At 39.7% G+C, this 13,660-nt stretch overlaps 1 protein-coding gene across 1 annotated transcript in view; it reads left to right on the forward strand.

The window, feature by feature from the left end:
• The window catches only part of itgb1a (integrin, beta 1a), a 90,881-nt gene that overhangs the window by 54,844 nt on the left and 22,377 nt on the right, over positions 1-13,660 (forward strand). Inside the window, exons 3-8 of the mRNA XM_020930716.2 lie at positions 1,325-1,410; positions 3,042-3,267; positions 3,953-4,123; positions 5,978-6,216; positions 6,941-7,096; positions 11,844-11,939. Coding sequence (XP_020786375.1) covers positions 1,325-1,410; positions 3,042-3,267; positions 3,953-4,123; positions 5,978-6,216; positions 6,941-7,096; positions 11,844-11,939 — 974 coding nt within the window. The remainder of the gene's footprint in view (positions 1-1,324; positions 1,411-3,041; positions 3,268-3,952; positions 4,124-5,977; positions 6,217-6,940; positions 7,097-11,843; positions 11,940-13,660) is intronic.

Raw genomic sequence — 13,660 nt, forward strand, 5'->3', positions numbered from 1 at the left:
ATGAATAAAAAACGCCTCTAAAATAAAAGCAATGCCGCTTTAGTCCATGAGGTAAAATGATAAATATGTTTATTTTGTAATTCCAAATGAGTTTAAACGGGCCGGTCAGAGTCAGTGTGTGGTTCCAGAGCTGTACAATGCTCAGCTCTGAGTTAGAATGATCTTGAGCTGTATCCAGATTTTTTAAGAGGGGGTGTGCGATTCGTGACTGAACCAGGACTAAACCAGGACTAAACCAGGACTAAACCAGGACTGAACCAGGACTAAACCATGTCTAAACCAGGACTAAACAAGGATTGAACCTGGACTGAACCAGGGCTACACCAGGACTACACCAGGTCTAAACCAGGTCTAAATCAGGACTAAACCAGGACTAATCTTGGACTTGAGAGAGAACCCCAAGCCCATGGAGCAGGGTGACCGCAAAGCACAATCAGGCTACGATTGCGTTTAGCCTCATGGGGCGTAGAACCTATGGTCACCCGACAGTCTACACTGCTCACCTCCTGGCCCGCCCTGACACTCAGTCCTGGCTTAATTCTGGTTTAGTCCTGTTTTAGTCCTGGTTTAGTCCTGGTTCAATTCTGGTCCCTCATGTCTCAGGTCACTATAGGACAGTAGTGCAGATATCACGAGTCTATCCAGGTAGTTTTCACCGTTGCCAGTAGCTCCGATTTGACATTTAAGTTGTAGCTATTTTATATTTGTTATTTTTTTATATCCCATGTCAGGAGAAGTGTGTGGACTGCGTACCACTGTGTACCACCCCGCTACACCCCCGGCTGTATCAGAACAAGTATACGAACACATAAACTAGTATAAACCAACAATGGAACCTACCTGGACTACTGAGGAATTACACACATATAAGGCCTTAGGACACATAATATCAGTAATAACATAACATATAATATAAGAAAGTAGTAGATTTGATGTTGCAAATCACATTCTGTTGTCTGAAGAAAGAGTGTTTTTATTATCATCATTGTATCAGAAGAGGTAGTGAGTACTGAGTTCTGTTTCTGTACTAATGAAGTTTTTGTATCCTGACAGCACTACTACCTACTCCACTGAATGACAAATGTACATTCAGAAAACTCTCATGTCTCCTTCTGTATAATGATGTTAACGGGCAGAGATGCAGCTCGCTCCACCTTTCAATGGACTAATGGAAAAGCCAGAAGGTTCCGCCCATGTCTCTTGTTTCCTATTGCGTTCCAGACCCAGTGATGTATAAACACGGAGGGCTTATAGGCTGCCTCCCCTGCACCACTCTCACTCTCACTCACTCTCTCTCCTCCTCCTCCTCTCTTTGTTTTTCCAGAGGGGAACGAGTGCATCAGCGCCAACGCCAAGTTCTGCGGGGAGTGCATCCAGGCCGGGGCCAAGTGTGGCTGGTGTAAAGACCCTGTATGTATAAATAACAGAGCTGTCACTGCATGGAAGTGTCAATTATACTTTAGAGTGGTTTGCAATAGAAAGAATTAGCGTTCTTAGATTAGTCCTGGTTCAGTTCTAGTTCAGTTCTTGTCTAGTTTAAGTTTATCTTAAAATTTGTGTGCGTGAAAGGGTGTGTTCATAGTTGTTCTTGTTTGGTCTTGGGTTGAGTTTGGTTTGGTCCTGTTTTAGTCCTGGTTTAGTCCTCGTCTAGACTAGATTTAAGTCCAGGGCTAGTCTCAGTTCTGTACTCGTTTTTGTGCAATGTGAGTAAGGGCCTGTTTACACGAGAACGCTTAATATTTTATCTGAAGTGTCTTTCGTTTAGATGTGATGACGTTTTTGGGGCTTAAAAACACAAAAATGTAAAACTGCCCTCCAGAGTGGAAAAGTTGAATATGCTCCACCGTAATGTTTCCATCTACACTGCCCAAGACACAAAACTCTGGTCAGATCTGCTCACGTCGTGTACACGTTAATGTCACATACATACAGTACACAGAAACATGTCCGATCATTTTCATGCGTCGGACTTACACTTAATAAACTTACAGGAGGCTCCCAACATATGTACAGAATATGCAGAGATACTGAATATACTAATGTATGTTCTAATGAATATACGAATATATAGAATATGCATAGATACTGAATATGCATAGATACTACTGGATATGCATGCATACCCAATCCAATTCCACACAGATTTGCGTCACAATATGCATGCAGATTTCCTCTCGAAAATGCTCGTCTAAATGCAGAACAAAAAGTGAAGAACCAGCGCCACTTTTGCATCTTCTGTTCAGACCGTCACCATGTTCATGACTGTTGTGATCAAATCATGTTTATAAGGGAGATGATCGATGGTCATTTCGGCTTTTTATCTGTTCAAAATGTTGTTTTTAATATATGTGCAAATAAAGTCTATCTATCTATCTAAACGTAGCCTAAATACGAATGCACCCATGAATGCATAAATCAAACTCTATACTTAAGCTTAGTGACCACTGTATGAAATAAGGACCATTTCATCTCAAAATGTTCTCAACTAACACAAATATGTAAATAATAAGTAATTTTTCAAGTATTTAACTTGAATAAAAGTAGCTGTCAACAGTTGTCAAGGATTACCCCTAAACCAATAAAACAATACTGGTAAAATGGTTTACTGTTTAATTTAAAGGACCTAAATATAGAACCACTTCGATACGTTAAATCTGTAGTAAATTAAAGGCCTGTACCCATTTTCTTCCATGTAAATGTTTTCTTGCCCCAGTACAGATGTAAGCAGCTCTTGAGTTCAAAATATATCTATATGTGCTGTAATTATAAAGGGTTTCATTGTTCGATAATCAGGAAGTGGGCGTTATCATGCTAGTTGTTGTTAGCTTTACCGTGATGATAAGTATTTTCTACAGTTTTCATGTTACTTCCTTAAACGGTATTCTGACCCTGTCCAGTTATGCAGAAAGAAGAACTGAAAATCTGAGTCCACTTCCATCATGAATCACTGCAGCAGATGTTAAACTCATACTAAATATGATACCAAAGTTTTTTTTGTCATTGGACTGAATGTTCTAACTCTTTAACTTTGCTGTCTGTAGAAATTCCTGAAACAAGGTGAAACTGTGTCAACGCGCTGTGACGAAATCCAATCGCTCAAAAACAAAGGATGCACAGAGGACATGATCGAGAACCCACGAGGAGACCAGAACATCCTCAAGAACAAGGCCGTGACCAACCGAGGCAAGGGTCCGGACAAGAAGAAACTCGAGCCTGAAGACATCACGCAGATCCAGCCGCAGAAGATCAACCTCCTCCTGCGCTCTGGTATCACACTGCTTATTTTGAATACTTATTATGGCTTTGGAGGGAAAACATTTTAGTGTTCCTTTTGACAATGTGAATATGGGTGTACCACAAGGATCAGTTCATGGGTCTCTACTTTTTATTGTGTATGCTCTTTTTTCACTTGCACAAATAGCCAAATTCACTTTAATTCAAATCAATTTTTGAGACTCTAACCCTGAAATAATGACATAGACGTGAATCAACCAAAAACATAACAGCCATATTATTTACATTCACACATTTATGGTCTCAGAATGCCAAGTGTCACATTGCTAAAAGCTGTGGTAATTGGCTCTTTCATCAGCCATTCCTTAGGGTTGGAAGCACCCAATCTAAGTGCTCTTTGCATTTTGAAATTAGAGGGCCTCTACTTCATTTCAAACCAGAGTCAGGAACATGATTTAGTTTTAACTTTTAGCCCAGCCCACTTAGTGCTTTCTGCCGTTGTGATTTTGCACCATGACGCAAAAACTACGGTCTGGGAGTGTTATGTGGTTGTTTCCTTATAGTTTTCACATCTCTGCCTACTATTTGCTTTTATGACTGTCTTAAAAGTGCACCATGACAGTCAAGTGTCTGGGATAGTGTCAAGCAAGATGTTTCCCTATGATTCTTGGTAGCTATGTCCCTGATTGTACTACTAAAATAAAATATCTTTGTTTAGGTGAGCCCCAGTCGTTTACATTGAAGTTCAAGCGTGCCGAGGATTACCCCATTGACCTGTACTACCTCATGGACCTGTCCTACTCCATGAAGGACGATCTGGAGAACGTCAAGAACCTGGGCACCAGCCTGATGCTGGAGATGTCAAAGATCACGTCAGACTTCAGGATAGGTGAGGGGCCCACTCTGACACAACATGTGCTTTTCTAACATGGTTTAATTTATATTGATGCAAAGGTTACAGAGTTGACTTGCAGGAAAATTATGACTTCCACATGGCTAATTATGGGATTTGACTTTCAACTTAATTATTGTCTCAAAGGGAAATTGATTTGCAGCAGACATACAGTACACATACAGGACAATACAAAACTAAATGACATCTTAAGCTCAGGCTCAAAGCTGCAGAAGTACAGTCAGTAAAAATAGACAAACATTATTCAAGTAAATGATACCACATTGCATCACCCCTGACCCGAGCTACAAAAGCACATTCTTAGAAGGAATGAGGTTAAACTCCTCAAAGAGCCGGTTCAGGGCTCTACATTATTTGTTGGGCCTTGCAAATCACCCTTCTGCTGTAAACGTAATGCAGCTGGGACTGCGGTAACCCTATAATTTAACCTGCCACTTTCACCAACCCGGCCCGATGATTTCTACTGGACACAGAGAGGGCACTGATTCAAAAGACAACATAAAATGTAAATTAAATGTCATAGTCATAAGAACTGACCATAGATTACTGACATTACAGGAGTTCACTTAAAAAGAACAAAAAAAAGTCCAAAAAGTCTTTGAACCAAACACAGAAAACTGCAAAAAAGTGCTCCAAAGTGTAAAGCAATGTCAATAATTGTCCCCAAGTACTTATATTCACAGACTATTTCAGCTTTTCAACTTGAACTTTTTTCCTGGATTATAGAGTGAACTAGCAAGGCTGGCGCCACCTAGTGCCGCCGCTCAATTTCATTCATTTCTCTTCAGCGACTAGGTCAGGAATCAGAATACACTAGACCAGGGGTGGCAAACTCAAATTCACAGAGGGCCAGAATTAAAGTGGGACTAAGTCGTGGGCCAAACTAAATATTTATTGAAAATTTTCAACAACATTTATATGTTTTCTCTTCTTTCGAGATATGTAATGTTAAACCTTTTCTTATTAAAATAAATGTTTAAAAATAGTTTTGCTTAAACATTGATTCTAGAACAAGCATCACATACAATAACAACAACACTTTAAATAAATAATGTCTGCAACCGGCAGGCCAGCTCTAATACACATTTGACATGATCTCGTGGGCCAAATATATCTATATTGTGGGCCAAATTTGGCCCTTGGGCCTGAGTTTGACATGTCTGCACTAGACGGTTTGCAAAAACCCCGGAAGTGCAAGTCCAGAACAAAGAGAATGTTTGGTGAATTTTATCAAGGGGAAAGACGTTATTGTCCTTCTTCCTTCGGAATTTGGGAAAAGCTTAATATACCAGTTAGCCCCGTTAGCGGCGCATTACATATGTCACAACCAAATAGCAACAATTTGTTAAATAAAAAAAGTACCGTTGAGCGAACGAATCCAAATGCTGCGACGGTTTCTATGAAGTGAAACTGTCTGATGAATTAAGAGTTAACACGATTGGGGGCAACTTTCAAATGTTTATCAAATCAAATTTACAGATTTTTTTTTTTCTTAATATGTTTTCATTTCTTTTATGCAGTAGAGATTAGTGTAAAATGTTGTTTTTAGGATTCTCTATTAGTAGTAGCTACTTGTCCAAGTTCTCCAGTGGGAGGAGGTCTCAATACACCAACCTTTGGATCAATGGGCAACCAGCTGATTATTACTTTCCAGCATTTTCAGGTGTCAGGTTTTATTGTAACCCAAGCCGACTCACTACCACCCAAGTTGACTGCCCCTGCTCTGTTCAACTCTCCAAATTCCAGAAGCATTTTGGGTGTCTGTTGTCTCATAAAGTTTTAATTTATCAAAACAAAAAAATAAAATCATTCTTTTCTCTTCCTTCTCAGGTTTTGGTTCGTTTGTGGAGAAAACCGTCATGCCTTACATCAGCACCACCCCGGCTAAACTGCTAAACCCGTGCACGGGCGACCAAAACTGCACCAGCCCCTTCAGCTACAAGAACGTGCTGAAGCTGACTAGCGACGGCAAGAAGTTCAACACATTGGTGGGCCAGCAGCACATCTCGGGGAACTTGGACTCTCCGGAGGGGGGCTTTGACGCCATCATGCAAGTGGCCGTGTGTGGGGTAAGACGCACTATAAAAATGTTTCACTGTTTTAACTTGAAGCATCTGTTTATATGAGGTGTTTTATGAGAGAATTTACGAGCTGATTTGTGAAGTAGGTCTAATAAATTGAGAGTTTAATGTGACCTGTTAAAATTCACCTTTATGAGCATTTTTCAGTGCTATCTGAATGCACCATAAAAATACATTTGTGCAATACGCTAGTTAAAACAACAACTCAGAAATATTTATTGAAGCAGCTGTAACTAGATCTCATCTGTTTACTCAAATGTTTTCATATGTGTGTGAGTTTTGTTATTTTATTTTTCACGCTAAATTAACAACCAGAAGAGTAATCAAATAGCACTTCAAATAAAAAAATACATACTTCATTCCATTTGTGAATCCAACTAGTGAACTTAAATAAAAGTTATGAATATGGCTGCGTGATATTGAAAAAACATTTCTGTATGTGAAGGAAGTACAACAATATCTGCAGTACTTCCATCTGCATCTAATTGCGTTTTATTGTTCGATAATCAGGAAGTGCATACTAGTTTGTTAGCTCTATTGTAATGGCAGATTCTCTGAAAGTTGTGAAAATCGCTCATAAATTCAACGTGATGATGCTTGGAATGCACAAGTTTGTGAGGAATAACTTTGGACTTCAAGTAGATAGTCAACATTTTTGAACCTTTTAATTAACCATTTAACTTTATTTATTCCATTGTGTGTTGTTTTGCAGGACCTGATTGGCTGGAGGAACGTGACCCGCCTCCTGGTCTTCTCCACAGACGCTGGCTTCCATTTTGCTGGAGATGGAAAACTGGGAGGCATCGTCCTCCCCAACGACGGGAAATGTCACCTGGAGAACAATGTCTACACCATGAGCCACTACTATGTGAGTCATGAGCTGCAGAATTGAGCTACTGTACTACTACTGTAATCAGGAGACAACTGTTACTTGTATGACTAATTACTAGTATGATTATTATGATGTTTGTGGGGTACTTTAAAGTGGGACTAAACACCCAAACTCCACTCACAACTGCATTTCAAATAAAGCTGCTGAACTGGGCAATAGGCTCTGTTCACACTTACGTCACAAATCAGGAAGACATTTGGAAACATGCGATGACAACTTCCCGCGGGCTCTGTTTGGGGTGGTAAGTCTGACAAAATCTAGGAAAAATGAGAAAAAGTTTTCTTAATCTCCACGTCATTAGTGTTCCGTCATGTTCGACTAATCAACAATTCCAACCATACCTCAGTTTTCAGTTTACAAATCATGGAGTTCACGTTTAGATCTAGCTATAAATGCAGAATCAAAGTTGTGTTTAATTAAATAATTTATAACGTATTCATCTCAACTTGACGGCAAATAATACTTACCCTGGTAGCTAAAGTACTTTTTTACAAAGGACTTGTAGGCTTTCTTTAGTTTTGAGCTGCCTCTAAGTGACATCAAAGATCGCGATTAGGTCTGTTCCATGTTCCCCATGCAAAGCTTTGGCAGGTTATGAAGACTGCTGCTAAAGGTTGCTGAATCCATGGATTTCACAGTCCGTCGGCGAGCTCAGTGTCGGTAACTACATTGGACGTTGTCATCGCATGTTTCCAAACGTCTTCTTGGTTTTTGACGTAAGCGTGAATAGAGCCAATACCTGGAGGAACTAAAGAAGAGAGTGAGTGGACAATGAGGAGGACGAGGGGTGGGGTCTGGAGGTATAAGGAACAATGTGATTGGTCTAACCCAGGGGTCTCCAACCTCTAGTTCAGGAGCTACTGGTAGCTCTCCACGCCCTTCCAAGTAGCTCGCCAAAGGATTTCTGAATTTGACGTATTGTGCTGAATAACTAAAATGTGTTTAGTTACCGTATTTTCCGGGCTATTAGACGCGCTCTTATGCCTCTAACCCCATCAAAAAACGACCGCGCGCCACAATCCAGAGCGCCCCATACACGAATCCACTCGGGTGTCCCAGCACGACTTCAGTAAACTACAAAGCCGCACCACCCACAGAACACACAAACACACACGGAGCAGACAGCGACCGCACAGAGAACAAACACCCACAGACACACTCATCACTCCACGCCGACAAGGAACAGAACGGAAGGAACGAATCGAAAAAAGCGAGTGCAATGTGCCACTTCTAGACACAACTGAACAACTGAGTCACTGCGAAACGACAATCCGTTGGTCCCAGACAGCACCCTCCCTACACGCCACAACTGAACAAAGCCCAGAGTCACCGTGAACGCCACAAACAAACAAAACCACTCACCCATCACACTGTTGTGTTTCCTTTAAAGTCCGGCACGGTTTATTTGTGAAAAAAGTTTCGAAAATAGACCATTTAATGCGTCTTATAATCCAGAGCGCCTTATAGCTTGTAAAATATGGTAAATGCCTTTTGATTCCTAACTTTGTACACTAATAAATGGATAATGGTTTATGTTTTATAGGCATTTAACTGTACCTGATCTAAGGCTCGCCGTGGCTCAATTTCTTGTGACAGCTAAAACTCGCAGCTCTCTGGCATTTTCGTTTTGTAAAAGTAGCTCACGGGAGGAAAAAGGTTCGAGATCCCTGGTCTAACCAGTATCCACACTTCAAACTTCGCCCCTGCAGCTAGTGTTTATATGAGAACACCTGCAGAACAGTCCTGTGTGATGTCACATAGTACTTGAAATTGGAGGCAGCACAAACTTGGATTTATGCGTTTTGGTGCAGAAAGTTGCCAATGTACATAGTTGGCAAGAAAGTTTGCAAAAATTACTAGGAACAGTTGATTTAAAGCATATTAAAGTCATAAGTTGCGAAAAAAACTTGAATTTAGTGTTTAGTTCCACTTTAATCAGAAATAAATTCCCAGGAAATCCAGGAATGTGGTTTGGCGGTTTTCGGATAGAATGTGATGATGTCATACTCACAGATGGTAGACAAGAGCCAGATTCCCATTGCCATGTACTTTGCCATAAACTATCCAAAAGGTAAATTCACAAATATTTAGCTTGATGAATTTGATCGGCGACTGGACCCATTAACTCCGTAAGTGCTGCTAAAGTGTGTTATTTAAACATCGCATGTTGTTGTTATCACATTTTTATTCAAATAAGGAAGCATATCTGAACTGTTGCATTATATTATGGTAGCAGCTTAGCAACATGACACAGAGCAGTACAAATCCATCTGCTAACTGTAAACATTTACAGTGTGGCCGGGGACCAATTATTCCAACATAAATACAGCGTGGAGCTAGTGAAAGGAAGTGTTCGTCTGTGTATTCATTACCACTCTAAAGCTAATATGCACACAAACCGTGATACTGTAGTGTATACATTGGAAATCTATCGCATAGTAAACAGTTTTGTAATTACTATAAACGGCGTAGTAATAATGTTTAAGTTTGGTGAGAGTTTCAGACATTCTTCAAGTGTGCAGGAGTTGGTCATGTTTTGGTAGTTGGTTAAACGTAAGAAAGCAACGAAGGTTTACACAGGCCTTAGAAGTGAACCTAACTTAAAATTTGTGTCTAAAATAATTACTGTATTTGCCGGACTATAAGTCACTCCGGAGTAGAAGTCGCACCAGCCAAAAAATACATAATGAAAAAGAAAAAAAACATATATAAGTAGCACTGGAATATAAGTGGCACTTTTTTGTGGAAATGTATTTTGTAAAATCAGAGACCAGGAACTGACATTTCATCTTGAAAGGCAAGTTATAGTAAAAACAACAGAATATGTTAACTGTTAATATGTTAACGTAACATATTAACAGTTATTATAGCATAAACAACATAACATAAGTTTACCAAACTCACAATCTCCCTCCAAATCACTAAATCCATTGAATTCTTCATCCTTGGTGTCACTTCTGCGTGACCTCTGGAGATAAACCGTAGATCCATGATGTAAATGGAGCACCGCTTCCTCTTCTGTGTCGCTGTCGTCAGACTCAGCATCAGTTCCAGTTAGAATTATTCCGGCCTTTTTGAATCCTGACAGGATGGTTTCGATTGTTTCATTCTTTGTCGATTCATCCAGTGACTTCCCGGAAAGTTACATGGCGCATCTGCCCGGCTACCGTGAAGCTGTGTTCTCCATCCCCGCTTTCCGCTAGTCAATCATAGGTTTCTCACTCACTCTAAACTTTCTCTCTGCTGCTTGCTTACCATTTTCAGCTGAATATTTCACTATTTCACTACAGCGAGACAGCAGCTATTTCTACAGGAGGCATGTACAGTAGGGCGCGAAGTGACAGTGCAGGAGTAACAGGAGCAGCAGATACTGACACACGACCCTAGAGCACCCTCTCGTGGCTGTCAGTCTGAAAATTTAAATTTTTAAATTGCACCGAAATATAAGTCGCAGGAAACACCCAAACCATGAAAAAAGTGCGACTTATAGTCCAAAAAATACGGTATATTATTTTAGGTTTATTATAGGCAAGTATATTTTATCTCCCTCACTCACTCCCCACATCAAGACAAAGCACCGGACCTTGGGGGACTGTTCATTTGGAACTCGCTCCCACAATCCATCACGACTAAAAGCTCACCTGTTCAATCTGGCATTCCTCCCATGGTTCCCCCTGTTTTCTAGGGTGTTGCTTCAAGTTTGTTTGTAAAGCATCTTTGAGCGCTCTGTAAGTCCAGTGTATTATTTTTTGAACTATAAGGTGCACTTTAAATCCTTTAATTTTCTAAAAAATCGACAGCTCGTTTTATAATCCAGTGTGCCTTCTGTATTCATTCTGGTTGTGCTTACTGACCTCGAACAGACTTTATGTGGTACACAGCGCTCAAAAATCTGTCAGAATATTTATTTATAAAAACTACGAAGCCGCACCAATTGATGGATTGTCTGAACATTACAGCTACGGTAGTCAGGAGCCTCATAGAATTAGTCTGACAAAAGCTGAACCACATCAGTACACAAAAAGCGAGCAGTTTTTTTCATTGCTTATAGTTTATGCAAATTAGCCATGTGGTTTTGAGTTTTGTTTCTGTAAAATGTAAACAAATGTGCTCAAAGCTGCATTAAACACATTATTTCTCAACGTATTTTTGAGTCATCCTTGTAGGAAATAAAAAAAAAAAAAACTTAAATGATCCACCCACATTCACATTCATAATACGTATTCACCAAGACAGTTAGGCAACGCCGGGCGAATTATGCCACGATCTGGAAATGGATCGTGGACGCCTGGACTAAGAGATCAGTCTCAAGTGTTGTCCATTTGTTTCATTCAGTGCTCCTTATAATCCTGTGCACCTTACGTATGAAAATAGATGAGAGAATTCAACATTACTGATACTGCCGCCTTATAATAGGGTGCACCTTATAGTCTGGAAAATATGGTATTATTATTAATGGTGTAGGTTCATTAGAAATAAAAAGGCGTTAACAAAAGTGTGGAATAATGCAAAAAAATGGTGCGTTACTACTAGTAAATACATCTATCCCCCTATAATGTCAGAGTACTTTGAATTAACTCCAAGTTTAGTAGCATCTCAAATATCTCCGGGTTTAACATTTAGCTGATTGGAAATTCTACGAGGTGTGACGTCACAATCCAGAGCTCTATAAAACTTCTTAAAATTTTGATTCTTAGTTTAAATGTGTCTTCTCTCTGTGCAGGACTACCCCTCCATCGCTCATCTGGTGCAGAAGCTGAGCGACAACAACATCCAGACCATCTTCGCCGTCACAGAGGAGTTCCAGCCCGTGTACCAGGTCAGGTTCTACTAATTCGGACTTGGTTTTACATCCGTTTAGTGACAGTTTGTGGTGAAAAGTTTAGGAAGAGAAGTCAAAAATACAGGAAGTAGTGCTGGGTTCTAAAATAGAGTAGGCCAACCGCTACCCATAGACATTCATAGAAGGTTTGGTTTGTCACAAGATGCTCACCACAGCTCACAGATCTGAGAGTCGGTGCACACACTCAGCAATGACTTTGAACAATGTTTTGATCTCATCTAAATGTGGTCCCTGAGTTTGTACAATTTAGACAAGTTTTGGCCCTTGTTAACAGTATGGTTGCTTGGAAACAATTATAGAATTAACTCTAGGTATATATTTGCTGACCGTATCCAGTTTCACTAAAATAAGTAAATAGAAAAAAATGATCAAGATAAAGTCCACCTTGTGATGTCATGAAGTGGTAGTTTTCAAGTTTACAGCTACCTTTTCACCTTTAGTTCAGTTCAAAGTGACAATCTCCAGAGCTGAAATCATCCAAAATTATTCTAGTGAAGCTGTATGGAGTTTACAAGCACATTAAAGCACTTCTGTGTCTTTATTTTATTTATTTTAATGTATTTTATTGGTTTTATTTATTTATTTCTATTCTATGGCCTTTGCTCTATGGCTTTTGCTCTTATTTTATTTTACTGGTTTTATTAATTTAAGACTAGTATTATTAAATGTGAGTGTTTATTTTATCATTATATTACCATCTTTTTTGGACTTTAAGTCACTCCAGAGTATAAGTCGCACCATCCAGAAAATGCATAATGAAGAAGAAAAAAATATATACAAGTCGCACTTGACTATAAGTTGAACTTTTTGGAGGAAATTTATGTTATAAAATCAGGGACCAGGAACCGACATTTCATCTTGAAAGGCAAATAATAATAATAACACTCCATGCTTTGCAAGTCCATGCTTTGTCATCCAGTGACTTCAGAAAAGTTACATGGAGCACCCTCCATCCAACCCTCCATGTTCTCCATTCCTGCTTTCCGTCAGTCCCTCACAAGTTTCTTGCTCACTCCAAACTTTCTTTCTGCTGCTCGATTACAGTTTTCTGCTGCATATTTTATTACTTACAGCAGGACAGCAGCTTTTTCTCCCAAAGACATGATCAAAAAACTGATACACAAGCCTAGAGCCTCTCGCAGCTGTCAGTCTGAAATTTAATATATGTCACACTGGAGTGTAAGTCGCAGGAAACACCCAAACCAAGAATAAAGTGCGACTTATAGTCCAAAAAACCTGTATATACATATATTATTGTTGTTATTAGTATGTATGCAGCACTTTGGAAACTGTTTGTTTGTGAAATGTGCTATAGAAATAAAGTGGACTGGATTGGTCTTCCTGTATCACCACATGACATCACAAGGTGGAACAGAGTGTTTTCTGTCTGAGAGAAAAACTTGTGTATTAATCATGTATGAATGGAACAAAACACAACTTGAGGTCTGTTTTAACGAGGAAACAACATTATAACATAGATCATAAAATAGTGTAATATTGGCCCTTTAAATATAATGTAAACCTGTAAAGTGAAAAGAGTAAAAGAGAAGTCTAACCTGCCGTTTGCACTTTGAGCCCAGGCTCCACTCTAACACTCTCCACCTGCACTCAGCACCTCACATCTGCTTCCAGTTACCAGTAGCAGGGCCTAACCTCACCAGAGCTGCCTCTCCGGGTCACTCTCTCACAGCTGAATT

The sequence above is a fragment of the Boleophthalmus pectinirostris genome, unplaced genomic scaffold, assembly GCF_026225935.1.
Source record: "Boleophthalmus pectinirostris isolate CB_2022bp ecotype Guang Dong unplaced genomic scaffold, ASM2622593v1 HiC_scaffold_15, whole genome shotgun sequence".
In the NCBI taxonomy this organism is placed as follows: Eukaryota; Metazoa; Chordata; class Actinopteri; order Gobiiformes; family Gobiidae; genus Boleophthalmus; species Boleophthalmus pectinirostris.